General features: G+C 48.3%; 1 protein-coding gene across 1 annotated transcript in view; it reads left to right on the top strand.

The window, feature by feature from the left end:
• The window catches only part of CORO1C (coronin 1C), a 40,404-nt gene that overhangs the window by 19,147 nt on the left and 3,898 nt on the right, over positions 1 to 17,359 (top strand). The window contains exons 3-7 of the mRNA XM_082066092.1: positions 6,841 to 6,963; positions 13,081 to 13,210; positions 14,679 to 14,860; positions 15,448 to 15,567; positions 16,134 to 16,238. Coding sequence (XP_081922218.1) covers positions 6,841 to 6,963; positions 13,081 to 13,210; positions 14,679 to 14,860; positions 15,448 to 15,567; positions 16,134 to 16,238 — 660 coding nt within the window. The remainder of the gene's footprint in view (positions 1 to 6,840; positions 6,964 to 13,080; positions 13,211 to 14,678; positions 14,861 to 15,447; positions 15,568 to 16,133; positions 16,239 to 17,359) is intronic.

Below are 17,359 nucleotides of genomic sequence, written 5' to 3'. Positions count from 1 at the left end.
TTAGGGCTGAACACCCCCCCTTTCCCCGTTCCGCGCACCCATGTGCGGAGGCGGAAAACGCGGGAGTTTCCCCCCCGCGGCCCCGCCCTCCGCGCCGCGCGCGCGCAGCCGCTCCCGCCGCAGCGGCACTGCGGCTGCCGCGGCTTTTTACCTTATATGGTCATGGCAGCGCTCGCGGCCGCCGGCGCTGATTGGCGGGGGCGGGGGCGCGGCGCGGCAAGTGCGCGGCCGTTAACCCTTGAGCGCCCGGGCCCCGCGATCCCCGGGACCTCCCGGGACCCCCCGACCGAGCCCGGGGGCGGTGGGAGACCCTCCGGCAGCCCCCGGGGCAGGGAGGTGTGCGGAGACCCGGGGGGCTGCACCCCCCTCCTCTCCATCCCTGCATCCTCCTCCATCCCCCGGCGCGGAGCAGCAGCCAGGGCCGGTGCAGCCGAGCGGGGTTTGCTGGCAGGGGAAAGGCTTTGTCTGAATTTCCTGTTTTGTTTTGTGGGCTTTTTTGTTTTGTTTTGTTTTTTTTGCATGCACATGTGCAGGGTTTTTTGCCAGGACCTCGCCATTCCCATGCTCCGGCAAGAGCCGCCATCCGAGTTGCTGAAAATTGCAATTCCCACAGGTTTGGCCGGTCTGCAGAGAGATGGTCTCGCTTGGAACACAGCACATGTTTTCAAAAAGCTGTGATTTATGTCAGTTAATGATGTGGAGATGATGAAAGTCAAGCTAATCAGCATTAACTGTACACACCAGGGAAAAACTGAAAACGCAGCTGCTTATCCTGGGCTGTGGGTGACTGGTGAGCAAAGCATTACTGTAGAATATCACCATTAAACTGGAAGCTTGCAGGCTTTTAGAGTCAGTTTTCTGTGAGCCTTACCCCAGGTGGAACAGGTAACCCCCAGGTAAAACTCTTCAGTCTTTGCTGATGGGTACGTGCTGCTGGGTTAGATGGAGATGGGTGGGTGTTAGGGAATTAAGGAAGAGTGGGTTTTTTTTCCTTTCCTTGAGAAATCTTTGCCGTTTGTATCTGCAAAGAATAAAGCTGCTGCACAGGGTTCCTTTTTGTTTCAGTTCCTCTAGAAAGATGCCCGCAGCGGAAAGTCGCGTTATGTAAGGCCTTCGGAAGAGGCTTATTCGGCCCCCTTTGGATGTACCTTCTATTAGATGTTTGCTCTGGTGTGCCGGGCTCCTCGTTGCGCCCCCGTTGCCCCGGCTGTGATCAGACGGGTGCTCGGAGGCAACGAGCACGTGGGTGGGCGAGCGCACACCTCGGGAATGATCTTTGGGGAGGAATACGTTGTTCTGCAAGTGACACGCTGTCGCGTTCAATTTGCCATATGTAGGTTGTTAATCAGCTGTTCCGGGACCTCATTCCTCCAGGAAGGACTTGGCGGTGGGGAATAATTCTTTTCTGAGCTGAGCGTAAAATAAGAGATACCGTTCTGGTGGGTTCGTTGAGGCCTTGCAGAATTTTAGGTGGAGTGTAGATGGAAGTACGGGAATTAAAATGAATTAACGTGTCGCTTCGGCTGCCGTGGAGCCATGTCAGTGCTAGTGCTGCAGCTCGTTTTTGTAGCAATGTCCCTCTAAGAGAAGTTTGAAGGTGGGACACTATGAAGGGGTATTTCCCCCTAAAATTTGGTCAGACTTCCACGCAGCTCCACGTCGTTTTGAATGCTGGGTGGAGGAAATTAAAATTCAAGACAACTCTGTAACAACTGACTAAAAAGCAAGACGTTGGTGGTTTTAAAATATCCAGGTTATCTTGTGACTGGTGGAACTGCTAAATCCTGGTTTCTTGCAGATTTTTCGTCCATCTGCTCTGCATAGAGAGGCGTTGCCTCCTTTCTCCACTCTGCAGGGGTTTTACCACTTATCCCAGAACCTGGAACATTTAAGACACCAATCAGTTTTCAGTTGAAAATTCCCCATTTTGCTAATGGGGGAATTGTCTGCTTCAGAAATCATACTTTAGGGACAGAACAAACAAGTGACTCTGTGTCTTTTTAATGTAATTTCTGGGCAGCAGGTCTCTTTGTTTGGAATCTCTGCATCTTCTGCCTGAAGGGCTTTCTCAGGTACAAGTTAGCCGGGGCTGAAATTTGATTTTAAATTGTGTTTAGAGCTTTCTTCTAGACATCAGCTGAAATACCAGAGTCATGCTGTGCACCCAGCGCTGAGGTGCAGGAATTAGCAGTTCAGGTTGGGTTTTGGGGGGGTTGTTTGTGTTGTTTTTTTCAGGTTTTAAAGCCAGCATGTGAGCAGTTGATTGTTGCAGTTGAATCATTGAATCCCAGGTTGGAAGGGACCTCAAGGATCACCTGGTCCAACTGTGTTGGCAAAAGCCTGGTCAGGACAAGCTGGCCCAGCACCCTGTCCAGCTGAACCTTAAAATTCTCTAGTGTTGAGGAATCCACCAGTTCCCTGGGGAGGTTGTTCCAATGGCCACTTGTTCTTATCAGGAAAAAATTCCCTATTGTGTCCCAGCAGAATCTGCCCAGGAGTAACTTGCACCCGTGTTTTTCGTCACTTTGTGCATCCATTTATGTTCAGAACAAGGACCTTTCTTCTGTAGCACCTGTAATGTCACAGCCCTGCCACCGTCAAGGCGATAGAACGAGAATAGAAGCACCACAGAGGGATTTTCGGAGGCACAAGCGATGTTTGGAAAGCAGCATGCAGTTATCCCTCCAACTCTCTTATTGCGTGACATTACAGTAGACCTTTTGGGAGTAACACTTTTCATAACCTTCCCAATTCGTTCTGGATGCCTTGATTGGTTTGCTGGGTGACTAATGGCTGTTTGCCCCGGTCATGGGAGCGCGATGCGTTTTTTACATCCTGCTGCAGCATTTTCCCCCAACCGCCTCCTGCACCACCAGCTGCTGCAGCCAGTGCTGGGGGTTCCATGGCTGGAACACGTTAAACTCTACTGGACTTTGTGAAACTTGAGCTCATTGCGGGGAAAAAAAATCACAATTTAGCTGAGAAAAAGGGAATATTTTCTCTAGCAGAGAAAAGGTACTGGTGGGTTTGTATTTCAGGCTTTGCAGTGGTGACCTGATTTCCTTCCTCAAACTTTTGCAAAGCGGGGAGGGGGGAGTTGCTTTTGCTTGTGCAACTTGATGCCACTTCCCTGTTTTAAATGGGGATCTGAATGAGCACAACCAGGGGCTGGGGGAAGCAGCTGTTCTCCCCGATATTTTTACCATAATCCATGAGCTGTTTCCTGCAACCAGTTGCCCTTTTCTGGCAGAGGAGCCACCGTAAGGCAGTCAAATTAATTCATAAAACTACCACTTTTAGGAGCAGTTTTCCTGTGACACTTATCTGGCCTTTCTGGATTTCATTACTTTTTTTCTTTCACATCTGTCACTTTTTTTTCCTGATCCAGGATACATGAAAGCACTAAATGAGTTCATTCGGTAAGATCATCTCATCACCTGTTGCAAGGGCTTGAATATTAAGTGTGCTCGTAGTGAACACCGTCCAGCATATTAATAGTAATCCTCAAATTCACCTTTTGGATGACTTTTGATGAAAACACAACTCTGAGTTTCAGAAGTTGTTACTGTGGTGTGTTGCTCAGCCAGAGTTGTGATGGATTATGAGGAGGATTTAATTTCTTGAAGTCGTTCCGAGTTAATTTTAAGCTGTGTATCAGCACTTGAGATTTATTTAAAATCCTGAACTAATTAACAGATTACATTTTAAAAATAAATAAATAACCCCCCCAAACCTGCGAGTATTATGGTGGCGTGAAAACACTCCCATTTGGCAGCAAAGCTGCGAAACCTTGTGGTGTCCTTGTGGCAGAGGTGTCTCTTTTCAAAGGAATTGTACTTAGAAACGTTGAATTTGGTCATTTTACTAGCTGGTGTTTTATTAATATCCTACTGCAGGCTTCCTGCTCTTTCCCTTTTGGCAAAGCCCCCCAAATATTGTTTTTAAAGCTATTTTGTGCATGGTTAATCCCACCCGATGGCATGAACAGGGGTGCCCGGTGCCGCGGAGGGGAGCGATGCTGGGAGGAGGAACCTGCGGTGTGTCCTGCACAGACACTCGTTACAAATCGGTGGTAAAGTAACACATTTGAGTTAAAAAACGCTCATTTCTCACCCTGCTGGGTGCTGGGCCAGGCCCGGGCTGGTGACCCAGGTTATTGTCCTGTGACACCCCACCCTGTCCTGATCCCCTTTGAAGGGTCAGACCTGCTAATAAAAGTGTTGTTTGTTTTTAAACGGAGCAGATGAAGCGCGTGTCGGAGCGTTGCCGGGCAGAGCTCTCGCCCTTCGCTGTGTGCTCAGGAAAGCACCGCGGTTTCCTCCGCCCTGCGAGGACGGTTTTGTGTCTCTGACCGCACGGCAGCGGCTTCTCTGAAAGCGCTTGAACTTCTCGCAGCTTGGAGCAGTGCTGCAGCCTTTTACACTCGCCTGTTCTGTCCCTCTCCGTCCTTATTTATTCTCATTTTGCTGTTTTGACACTATGTGTGGACGCTGGTGGGCAGAGGAGTCTGTTCTCGTGCAGCAGTGCCATGCCCAGGGGTAGGAGTTGATCTCGGCATCTCCCCCAGCCGAGTCTTCCTCTGCCAGCCCTGGGTGCTGTGGTATTTGCAGCAGTGTGACATCTCTTTTTTTTTATACTTTGCTTGCATGGTTTTGCACATTTTTGTGAATAAATATGCTTGAGGTTGCTTGGAGTTACCGCATCCCCCACACTCCTCCTAAATAACATCTCGTTTTCCCCATCCTTGCTCTGTTCCCTTGTTAGAGCTGGTTTTTGTGTGTCACTGGCCACATCCAGGCAGGAAAAGGCTGAGCTTTGCAGGTGATGCTGGTTGGCAGCTGTTCACCTGCAACGTGGTGCAAAGGTGTTTCTGCTCAGTTTGGTTTAACTTCTCCTTTGCGCATCTGCTGTTTCTTCTTGATCCAGATGGCTCTGGGCTGAAAAATGCATCGTGTCCTTGTCCAAAACAGCCACGCCTGTGCATCCATCTCAAGTTCCTCAGCTCGGTGACAAGGCTGAGTTTTATTCTAGCTTGGTGACAACGCCGAGCTTCACCTGCTGAGGAACCACGCTGAGCCCATGGCTGGACTGCTCCCTTCTGCTTTCAGGCATCGAGAACTCACGTGGAGCCTCTGTCATCTCATTTTCCCCGCTGACCATTAGAGAGCTAATGGATGTACAAGATAGCTGGTTTAAAAAACGAGCTGGGTTTTAGGTGATCAAAAGCAGGCGGTGGGGCTGCCTGGTCCCCGCTGTCACACGCACTTGGCTGCTGCAGCTCCTGGTGTTCAGGTTCATCATGATCAAAACTGAAAGGTGAAGTTTGTGGTTTAATTTGTTCAAATTGTTCAAATTGAATTTTTTTTTCCCTTCCTCCCTGCAGTAATAAATTACTGTAAAAACTCTAAACTAAACTGACAAGCACTCGTGCAGCCCTCAAATAATTACCGTAGGCTCGTCTTAGAGGATTACTCTGAGCCCTGCCTGGGAGTGAGATCAGGTAGTCACTCAGCCTCACAGAATTAGTCGCATTTTTTCTTTTGGTTTAGGTCTATGTTTGTATCTGGCCAGTAATGCGACTTCTGAATTATGTTTGCCTGCATATGCTCTGCATGGTTCTTTTTTTAATTAGATAAATTAAAGTGGATTGACTATACATGTCAGTTGGGTGTATTAATTTTTTAAATCCTATTTCACATTATGGCATCCAAGAGGGATTACACAGACTTTAATTTTTGAATGTCTGGTTTATGGCTTTTCATCTACAACACTTTCACTTCTAATCATTTTAAAAGCATTTGAATCACTGAGACAGGTTTTATTTTTTGAAACCTAAATTTTCTGTTTCGGAAATAGCAGTGGTTTTGTTTCTCTAACTTTGTTTGGATCTATATCTTGTTGTGCTGGTAGTAGAGGTCTTCAGGTCAGGGGTTTTCCAAAGCCAGTATCCAGCATTATTCCGATGCTTTGTACGTACGACAGCGTTGAATAGGAACAGCCTTGCGCGTGGAGATGGGTGGGAGGCATAGATTACGAGATGCAGCTTCCAGGGCTGGGGAATGTCACTGCGGAGTGGCGGCAGTGACATACCAGCCATTTCTTCTGCGTGTTTAAACACAAAAGACGACGACCTGGTCCCAGACCTCTCCCTCCTGTCTCTCTTCTCCCACCGCTCAGGAAAAGGCCATCACAGCATTCCCTGGAAACAAAACCCCTTGGAGCAGGACTTGACCAAGAGAGATAACGAAGATTAGAGTGATTTTTATTTCCTTTCACATGGCGCAGCAGGAGTGTTGGATCCATCAGCGGTTTGGGGGTGTCAAGTGCTTTGGTGTATTAAGAGGCCCCATCAGCACAACGTAGATCTAGTTGGCGAGGTTGGTGTCTTTGCAACAACTGCGTTGGCATCACTAGATTTGTCTCATTTCGAATTAATTCAGTTAAAATTCTAGCTTGGTTATCTTTAGCTGTCACCGGCAGTTGTTGTGAAGCCCAGACAAAACCAGAGCTTCACTGGTCGGGCAGAGTCCTTTTCTCGAAACGCTGGGGACAGGCAGAGGGACGGCGTCACAGCAGGTGCTGAGATATGGGCAGCAAGGCATCCCTGCATCTGCAGGGAGTCCAGCCTCTGAACCTTGTCTTTCACCATCAGGAGTTTCCAGCTGGTTGGTGCTGGAGAAGAGAGTTGCTAATTTGTTTTCTCTACCGATACATGATATGATTCAAATTTCATGAAACTCTGAATACTGAGAGAGCTAATGGGGCGTTCGGAAGCATCTTCTTCCACTCCGAGCTGTGCTGGCTGTGTATTACAGCTCTGTTTGTTGTTTCCCCCCTCAGACAGGCAGGATTGACAAGTCCTACCCCACAGTGTGTGGCCACACAGGACCGGTGCTGGACATCGACTGGTGTCCCCATAATGACCAGGTCATCGCCAGTGGCTCCGAGGACTGCACCGTCATGGTGAGTGTATTTACTTTGTCTTGCAGGGTGGGGTTTGCTTCATGCTAAAAATGCGGCTGCAAAAGACACTTGTATTTCTGAAGACATCTCGTGTCCTGATGCCAAGGGCAGAGTCCTTGCTGGTACCATGGTACCATGATACCATGCACGTTTTATCTTGCTTTAAGAAATGATGCTGTCTGGGCTGCAGGGCCTAGCTAAAAATTGGAGCAAAAATAGCAGAACGAGCTTTCTTACCTGCGGAACAGCAGAATTTGGACTCTCACAATTGGTACTTTCTTGTCGTGTTACTGTTTGAGAAGGTGCAGCCTCAGACCAACGAGAAGAATCTCTTCAGCACTGAGACGGACTTGGCCCGTGTCTTCCTGGCTTTGTCTTCAATTGCTTTCTGTTTTTCCTTCCCCTGGGGATTTGTCTCATGTTTGGGAAGAGGAAAGAGAAGTGTGCCAGTCAGTGCTGGGAGGTGTTTTGGTTTTGCAGAAGATGGAGGTGGTTCCTTACCTCAGATATCCTGATGGATGCGGTGGGAAGAGGTGGGGACTGGAGGGGAACAAGCCCATCAGGTTTCAGAATTGCTTCACCCCTTGATTTAAGGGTGAGGCTTAAATTTATTTCATATACTTGCAGGTTGTGAGTAGATGTCAAAAGGGCTTTTAAATTGAATAAATTAAAAATAGTCCAAATTCTGCACCTGCCAGCCTTGGTCCTGAGACCTATTTTACCTCAGTCAAGGCCCAGTGAACAATAGACGACCTTGCTCCGTGATGGATGTGGAATCCTGCGTATGCAAACACAGCAGAATAAGTGAAAGAAAATCCTTGTAAGATGAAATAATGCCAAATAACTTCAGTGATCTTTGGCCATATTTAGAAATGCTGTAGGCTGAATGTTATATTGAAATCTTATTATAGATCATGTCAGATAAATTCCTTTGCTTCTGTTCATCGTTAAAATGTTTGGGAGGGGATTCATCCCAAGAGGATTATCCTGTGATCTCTCAGTCTTGGAAGCTGAAGCATGTTAACGAAATGTGCTATATTTAATATAAAACAAAACAACAAGCTTCTGTGTTTGTAATGGTCGCTACTGGGTTAGAACTAAGCTTTGGAGGATGCAGAAATGTTCTTCCAGAAACCAGGATCCAGAAGGGCTGCGAGTCAGCGTCTGAAACACGAGCATCGACAGAGAGTCCGTAGCTGCCGCCTTGGAGGCAAAATAAGTCGCTAATCCATGTGCAATGAGAAGTATGTTGGGAGGCTCCAGAGGGATTGAATTATGCAGAAAAACCAACAGTGTTCAATTACAAGTTGTCCAAATGCTCCTAATGTAGACACAAACTCATCTGCGAGAATCTGAGCCTACGAGTGCCCAGACGAGCTCCGTGGGCCGCACTGGGTTTGCTGCGGCTGCTGCTTTGTCTGCGTGCACCGATGGGAGGGACGAGCTTCCCCTGCGGCCCTGGGGGCAACACGCGTCTGCACGCTCGTGTTCCTGCATGGGACCGGTCAGCCTGACCATGTCTTGATGGAAGCAAGCAGTGGGAAATAAAAATGAGTCCTTGCTGCGCTCGAAGGAACAAGCAATATGCAGCTCATGGTGTTAGGTGCGTGTCAGCTGCAGGTTTAAAATGCGGTGAAGCTGAGTGCCAGCTGTAGCGATGGAGAAAGCAGAGAGGACTAGCTAAAGAATCATCAAATCGTGGAATACCAGGTGGGAAGGGACCTCAAGAATCATCTGGTCCAGCCTCAAAGTTAAAGACTTAAATTGAATTTCTTGTTTAGTATCTTGGAACTTGGGGTGAGAAATGATGTGTCCCAAATCATTTGGGATAGTTGTTGGCTGGACAGAGATCGTGTATGTAAAGAACAACCTGGCGTGGGGTATTTGGAAAAAAACCTGGATGAGCTAATGGGCCTCCCTGTTTTTAATTGCGTTTTTGTCCTGGCACAGGTAGTTTAGCATCCTGGTTTCTTTGCTTTTCTTCAGTAAAGGTTTTGGAGTCCTGTTTCCTGAACAGCCTGGCACTGAACACACCTCACTCGAAAGAACCTGTGGTTGTTCAGCAGCTCCAAACTCTTCATCAGCCAACGTGAAATAAGAAAAGGGCTGTGGCAGAGGAGATCGTGTGGCTTTCTGCACAAGTGCCAGCTGATTTGTGAGAAATACCCGATTCCCTGCAGCCACCACTTGGAGCTGTCTGCAGCCTCTGTGCTGCGCAGGGAAGGTGAACTTGGCCCTTTGAACAGCTAGAAGCATTTATATATATATAAAACCTCAGATTTGCAGAAGGTGGAAATACCCTGTGAGCTGCATATAAACCTTGAGCAGGTTCTGGTGTTTGAGATCCTGAGACTAGGAGTTGAAATAGGGGGCTGGGAAAGAAAGATCGTTTTCTGGTACCGCTGGGCTTTGTGGCTTGGGCAGCTTTAGAGATTTAACTATTAGCAGCTGTGTCAAGATTTGTGTGATGGGAGGTAACTGACAGGTGTGATCTGACAGTTTCAGATGATACACTCATTTATTTTGCTGTCGCATCTGGTACATTCAGAAATGATGTGGAGGCAGAGGGGCAGATGGTGGGGGTGATGCTCAGGCCACCTTTGTGCAGGTCCCGGGGCTGCTGGGTATGAGCACATCACTGATCCCAGCAGAGGAAAAAGCAGAATGGACCCCATCTCCTCCACTCTGAATTGTTCTCAGGAAAACATCCTTTAAACCCCTGTGGTGCGCAGATACCTTCTGTGGCCTCTGCTGGTGTTCTCTTTGAAGAGCGGATTTTCTTGTGCCAACAAATAAGGAATTTCTGAAATATTAACGGTGGTTGTTCTGCTGAGTGACTGTAATTTACTGCAGGTTTTAAATTCGGCTAGAAAACGTTTGATTATATCAAGGCTTGTAGATGGTATCAGGTGTCCTTTCTCAGATATGCAAAATTTGCTCCATCAGAAGGTGAATACTAATAAGATCACATGCAATGGCCAGAGTAGTTTGTCTGATTGAGCACATTGTTTTAAAAATTAATCCATATTCCTTGCAATGACCGGGGACAGCAGCCTGGTGGCAGACAGTTGAGATGTGGTACCAGGACAGGATGAATCGGGACTGGCTAGTGGAGGAGGTGGTCTTGTAGCCATGAAAAACGGGTGCACAAAGTGCATTTTCCTGCAGTGACACAGGTAAAACCCAGGGTTCAAACTCATTTCTTTCACATGTAATGTGGATTTAGGAGTTAATGTCATTTCTAGAAATTGACTTAAAGGTCTCTGCAGGTCGGTGCAGGGCCAGAAGAGAAGGGTTTTGATTCTTTTTAAAGAGTATAAAAAGGGTGCTGGAAAAGTTGGCTTTATTTTCTTCCTCACACGCTGTTTGTGCAAAACCTTTTCCCGTCCTGCTCTTCCTCTGAGACCCAAACCTCTCCGCACCACCGTGCCGTGACTTCACTTCCTCCATCGCAAACAAACCAGCCATTTTAACTTAAAAAAACCCACAAAACCAAACCAAGCAACCCCCAAACCCCCGCAGGTGGGAGACCTGACAAACTTACTGACGTCCTGTTAATCTTGCGATGTTTCCAGGTTTCCTTTCTGCGTTCACCCCAAGCCCTCACTTTCCGCAGGGTGGGTCCTGCTTCAAAAGCGAAAGTGCCTGAATTTGCCCGGTGAATGTGATTTCACCTGCTGCCACGATGGGCTCCCGCCCCGTGCTGGAATGATGGGCTGGGGCTCTCAGAAACACACCCCGATCTTGCACACTCCTGGATTTTGGGGTTTTTTTGCAATACCAAGCAGGATTATTAAGTCAATAGTCTCTGTAATCTGCAGAGGATGACGCTGCTCTGCAGCTGCTGTAAACTATAGGGGCTTTCCCTTAAAGAAAAAAAGAAAATCTGTCCTCCAGAGGCTTCTAAAAAATCCTTTTCATTTGTATCTTGCCTCAAATACCTCCCTTTCCTTTCCCACCCCCTGCCCTCGCTGCTTCGCCTTTAAACTTGGTCCTGGAGTTTTCTAGCTCATAAGTTGCTTTGCTACGAAGTGCTTGCTCCAAAGGATCCCCACACCGTTCCCGGCTGGGACAGTGCGGATCAGAAACGGGGACCTCGGGGCCATGGGAAGACAGTTGGCTGCAGGTGTTGGAGCTGCTCCGACCCTGCTGCTGTCCCTGCATCCCCACGTCACACTTGGCCAAGAATCTCATGCTGCTTCTGGGCCTTTTTGTGAATAAATTCAGTGTTTTACCTGCCAGGCAGAGCTGTCAGACCCGAGCTGCTCGTGTCAAGCATCCCCTGGTCCCTGCGCTGGTGTCACCTCCCGTCCCTCTGCTCCGGAGCCCCTGGCTCCCCTGCCTTGTCTCTGCTGACATCTCCCAGCTCTCATCCTTTCTTTCCAACCATTTTACTGGTTTAGGTAATAATCTGTTTTCTGCAGCATTGTGTTCTGCCTACAGCTGTGAATGGGGGTGGCTCATCTGAGGGATGTGCCAGTCCTGACGTTAAGTGCAGGGAGCAGTTCTAACAGATGGATATTGAAGTTCTCCCATCAGCAGGTGTGTTTTCAACTGTTGCTGCTGTCAGGTTGTTATTCCCTGACTGGCAAGTAGAAAGCTGCTTCTTTACAGCTTCTAACTGGGTTTTATCTGCGCAGGTGAGATGATTTGTTGCCGTTTGCAAGACGCATTGTGTTTCAGCATGATGCTCTCGTGCTGTGGCTGTGGTCGCTCGCAAAGCTGGTGTGGAACTATCAGGACAATGTTCTGCTTTCCCAGGCTGAACAGCTCTTGTTTGCAACCCAGTTTTAAAATGTGTTTGCTGGTAAAAGCCCTGGTTTCTGCTGTCTGGGTGCTAGCGCTGTTCTGTCAGGCAGGAGGAAAAAGAGGGATTCTCAGCCCTGGCAGGGGAATTCTCTGCTGACGTGATGAGTCTGTCGCAGGTCCTTCCGCCGGGGTGCTGAGGCCGCTGAGAGCTGCATCACTGAAAAGTGAAATAATTTTAGGGTTGTGCAGAGGTGAGCTGGTACATGCTGAGAATTTTTGCATCTCGGAGGTTTCGATTCGAGCAGCAGCCGCCCCTGCGAGGAGGGAGAAACTGGGATTAGCGCAAAAACCCGTGTCGCCCTCCCTCACATCAGCCTGCATCGGTTCGGAACCGCGCTGGGCTCGCGTCTCCCGGCTCCGAGAGCTGCTTGGGCACCCTGGGCAGCCTTGTCCTCCAGCTCCAGGAAAACCAAACAAAAGAAGGCGAAGCAAATGCGCTCTAATGCTGCCACCTAGCTATAGGCAGCTATAATTGCTCACTGACAGGCTTTCCATTCCATTTTTAATTCACTACACGCAGGTCAAACTCAGTTCAAAGGCGATTGTCCGGTGCTGAATCGCAGGCATAGTTTTGGCAGGGCTGGTCCTACCTTGGGGCACGGGCGATGGGTTTTCTCTCTCCTGTCCCCGGTCCCTGCCGGTTGCACAAGCCACTTCCTTCGGCGCATAAACCGGCTGTGACCCCGGCACTGGAATCCCAGCGCTCTGCCAGCCTTGGGGTCTGTTCCCCTCCTCATGGCACTTTCCTGGAGGTGTTTGCAGCAGAACTGTTGCGCAACCACACAGGCAAAAACCAAACAGGCAGTTTGCTGTATTCCTGCAGCGCTAACTTGGGCCGGTTTAACCTTTGCCAGGAGCAAACTGCTTTTCCCCAGTTAAATGGCGTCTGAAAAGAGGCTCTGAACATAATGGAAAACCAACTGTCAGTATTTTGAAAGAAATTAAAAGCAGTCACCACTATAGCTGCGTAATTTGAAAAGACAGCAGCTTGTTCAGATGGAATTGGAGCTGCAAGGTGAATTTTTTGGTGAATCCTTCTCAGGCAGCACCTGACACGAATGGACCTCTGGACACAGTGATAATGCGCTCGTTGCGGCGTAAGTAGCTGGTGGTTATTTGCTGGAAGGATGTTACGTGCAGATGACCCAAAGGTTTATTGGTGTCCGGGAACGATTCTCTCCCCATTTCTCTCTTCCTGTTTATATCGAGAGGTGACAACTCAGCCTTGTGCTGTGGCGAAGCAAATGGGTCACACGCTTTTCTGCGGGGACGGCCCTTGGCTGACCCTCTTTCCTTTTCCCTTCCCAGGTGTGGCAGATCCCTGAGAACGGGCTCACGCTGTCCCTGACGGAGCCGGTGGTGGTGTTGGAAGGACATTCCAAGCGAGTCGGCATCGTGGCTTGGCACCCGACGGCGCGCAACGTGCTGCTCAGCGCAGGTACGGGGGCTGCCAGCATCTCTCCTGCGCGTTTTGCTTGCATACCAGGTGTTTTGGAGAAGAGCTTGTTGACTCCTTTTCCTTCTTTCCCAGCTGCTTTGGGGCTGGTGAATCACAAGACTAATGGCAATAGGAACAGTGGGACACGTGGCTCACAGCCCCTGCCTTGGCTCGGCCTTTTCTTATCTTCGGTTTACAGGAACGAGGACCAGGAAATTGTCTGGAGGCATGAGTTACAGTACTAAAATTGTTCCAGACTTTATTTGATCTGCAAGCTTCATCCGCTGATAACTGTTTACATCTGCACTCTCCTCATCCCTGTTTGCATATACTTTAAAAAAACGCTCAACTGTTTCTCCTTTCCACTGATCCCCACAAGGTATCCCAAAGTCTGTTCCTTCCACGTGTTTTCATTTCCAGCATTTCCAAAACTGTCTCCTTGACTGGTATGGTCTATGCAATGAGATTCTTTAGACCTCTGAAAAACAGTCACATCATTATGGAAATAAAATGAGTAAGTCATTATCCATTAGCACGGTCTGAGGCTTTTACAGCATGAATTTAAGGCTGGAGCCCAATAAAAGCAGAAAATCTGATATGGTTTTGATCTGGTTTCTCCAAAAATGCTTGGACTTCCTGACCTTGTGGCACTTAATGTAATGAAAGTCAGTGTGAGAACGTACCGAAGAGAAGGTGATGTTTCGTAGGTATCTCCCTCAGGCTCCTGTGCTCACAGGCAGCATGTGTGTGTCCATGCAGTCTGGCCAGGATTACTCCTGAGAAACACAGAGGAGAAGTGATGCTGTCAGGTCATTCTAGGGTTTCTCCTGGTGACAACAAATTGATTTGGGATGTCTTTCGTGCCCTTTGGGAGTTTAAAGTGATTATCTTTTGCCTTGTTACATATTTTCACACCTGATCCTTAGGAGAAGTTGCTCAGTCGCACATTGTGCGTTCCTTCCCTTACCTGGTCTCCCAGTCCTGTTCTTTATGTTGCTGTTGTCTTATCTTGGGCTTTATTTTTGTCTTCTTGCTGTCTGGTCCTTGAACAAAACCACCCAGCCGAGAGCTGTGTTAATAGTCCCTGTGGAAGTGCTGACCTCAGCCTTCACTGCCTGCCATTCTTTTTTCCCTTTGTTGTGCCGTTTCTCCTGCTGCCACTTTGCCTGTTTTCCATCCGTGGCACTTCGACTCGTTCTGCCACACATCCCCCTGACCCGAGAAGGCGATGACTGGCTGCCAGCCAGTGTTCTCACACACCGAGATGCAAGAACATCGCCTCCTTGCCCTTGGCATCTCTTGCTCTGTATCCTGCAGTTGAACCAAGACCCAAGAGCTCCTGCACAAAGCTCCTGCCGTAGCAGTGTCCACAGACCTCCATCTCCACCAGTACCTCCTGCTTTTCCTTCCTTTTTTCTTCTATATACACCAGTGCAGTGATTTTAGTGGGTTTTTTTTCTACTTTTAGGTTGTGACAATGCAATCATCATCTGGAACGTGGGGACAGGTGAAGCCCTCATAAACTTGGATGACATGCACGTGGATATGATTTACAACGTGAGCTGGAATCGCAATGGCAGCCTAATCTGTACAGCTTCCAAAGACAAAAAAGTTCGAGTTATTGACCCCAGGAAACAAGAAATTGTTGCTGTAAGTTTGCGTGATAATGAAAGAAGGAACTGGGTTTTGCTGCAGCAGAGAGTTAGCAAGAGCTTATAGAGAAAGAACCTTTTTTGTTTTGTTTATACCATGTTTAGTCGGGTTTTTCAAAGTGAGGACAAAATTACAGGAGGGATAGCAGCGCTTGAAGGATTTGTCTGGGTTTACTGGGATTAGTGTTTGAACTAGGATTTTAGGGCTCGCTTTTTAAACCTGCAGGAGTGTAATTCCACATCTAATCCTTTGGTATAATTACAGTTCCGAAGTTGTGTACGCAAAGTGGAGATTTAGCAGCCTGTGTATGTGTCTTAGCTTGCAAGGAAGCCTTCCTCCAGCCTTGCAAGAGGCTGACAGGCAAAGCTGAAATGCGCCAGGAATGACCACTTCTTTTGTGGTTTAGTGATATGTTTCTTCCTTCAAACATCGGGCATAGTTAGTTTGGGGTTGCTCCATGTAGTCGGCATCCTGTGTGGAGGAGCAGCGTGTCCTGCTGGGGATTCTGTGCCACCAAAAGAGAAGCCACCACCGTGTTGGGCTCCGTGCTCCTTGCTCCCGGCTGACCTGTACATCTCTTTCAGGAGAAAGAGAAAACCCACGAGGGAGCCCGGCCCATGCGAGCCATTTTCCTCGCCGATGGAAACATCTTCACAACCGGCTTCAGCCGCATGAGCGAACGGCAGCTCGCCCTTTGGAATCCCGTAGGTTCCTGTCCCGTCACTACTTTATTGTTGTAACTAATGTCCGTGGAGTTACCACCCTGGACCTGCAGTCACCTGCTAAATTAATAATTCATATACTTGAGCATATTCCAGTTCCTGCCCGCTCCTCCTGTGCCAGGAGGTATTGCTGTTATTTGGGTAAAGGAAATGAGTTATTTTGTACCGATCCCATCCCAACCAGGAGCAGCTTCCTGGCTGGGGGAAGGTCCCTTCATTCTATACATTACACATACAGAGCAAGACAGCAGCAATCCCATCACACTGACACAAGACACTCACTAATGTGACTGTGTCATGCCTGTCCCTGGACTTTGTGAATTTTCTTGGGTTTTGCTTTTATTGCATTTTGGGATTAGAATGTCCTTGGGGAATGAATAAGCTTGTGAACATTTACAGCATTTGTTATTGTGACACACAGGTCCCTCAGGGCCGTGAAGACACCGCTGTATGTTCACTAGCTACAAAGAACTGTTAATAATTTAGAACCTGTGTTAACATGAACTTTTCCAATTTCATTAACGTCCCTGGCACTTTTTTATTTCCAGAAAAACATGGAGGAGCCAATAGCCCTTCATGAGATGGACACCAGCAACGGGGTCCTGCTGCCGTTCTACGATCCAGATACCAACATTATTTACTTGTGTGGCAAGGTAAAGAGAAGCTTTTGGAGTGACTGTTGAACAAATGGTGCCTGTGAAATGTTCCCCAAGTGTCCCCATGGAGAAAGGGAGAACCAGAAGTCAGCGCTACAGCGATGGTCAGAGCTGCAGACAGATCAGGCTGCTCTGAAATGGGTTTGATCCTCACTCAGCCTGTGGGCTCTGCCCTGGGAAGGTCTGCTGTGTAACTGGGTGTTTCTTTGAGGTGGATTTACTCAGGTAAAGCTGCTCTTAATGCAACAAGTCCGATACCATCATCAAAACACCTCTTGTTGGTGTTGACCTGAGTGATTGTTCGTGTGGGAGGAAAGTACATTTTAGATGTTATCCTCCTTGTGCTTGAAAATGGTGGAGCATGCAGCAACACTTGCTGTAATTTCGCAGGGTTAAATAATAGAAAACTGGAATCACGTGGTCCTTTCCAAAAGCAATTTGTAGGCACTAAGTGCTCTGAAGTGCCCACTTCTGGTGCCGCAGCTTTGGAATTAGTACAAATAGGAGCCAAAGATAAGATGAACGAGTAATTACAAAGGAGGATCCATGCAAGTACGTTCAAGAATCCCATCTTTGTAAACAGCTAATGGGAAATACTTGTTTTATAGCTGCTCCCTCGCCTGCTGTGTCAGAGATCCTAGTGTAGCAGCGTTGCCAGGAACCAAAGAGAAATTGGTTTCTAGCTGTTCTGCCTGCCAGGGGCAGAAACTTTAGCTTTTTCACAAGGGGAGGTGTGCAAGTTGACATCCCCAGTCTTGAAGCATGAGCTCAGGTCGGTATAAAATACCACGGTATTTTAAAGAAGAGCACTTATCCCTGAGCAGCTGTTCAGGGGATGTAGGTGGGTCACAGGAGGGATCTGCTTTGTGGTGGTTCTGCTGCCGTAGGGACAGTGAACGCAGCAGTGCGCTGTCTGATCGCGCCAGTGGGCGGCAGCCCAAGGTGAGACACATTTGAAGGGTAAACAATGGGATTTAGCCTGAAAAAATAATCTGTAACATGTGCATTGCTCTGTGAGGGGGTTCTGGAAGGAAAGGCCCTGGGGTGAGAGCAAGGGCTGCCTGGCCTGGCGGGAGCAGGCGTGTGGGCAAGGGCAGCGCTGGCCCCTCCAGAGCGGT

This window comes from Streptopelia decaocto, assembly GCF_964273445.1.
Source record: "Streptopelia decaocto genome assembly, chromosome: 15".
NCBI lineage: Eukaryota > Metazoa > Chordata > Aves > Columbiformes > Columbidae > Streptopelia > Streptopelia decaocto.
This window is presented reverse-complemented; position numbering and strand designations above follow the sequence as displayed.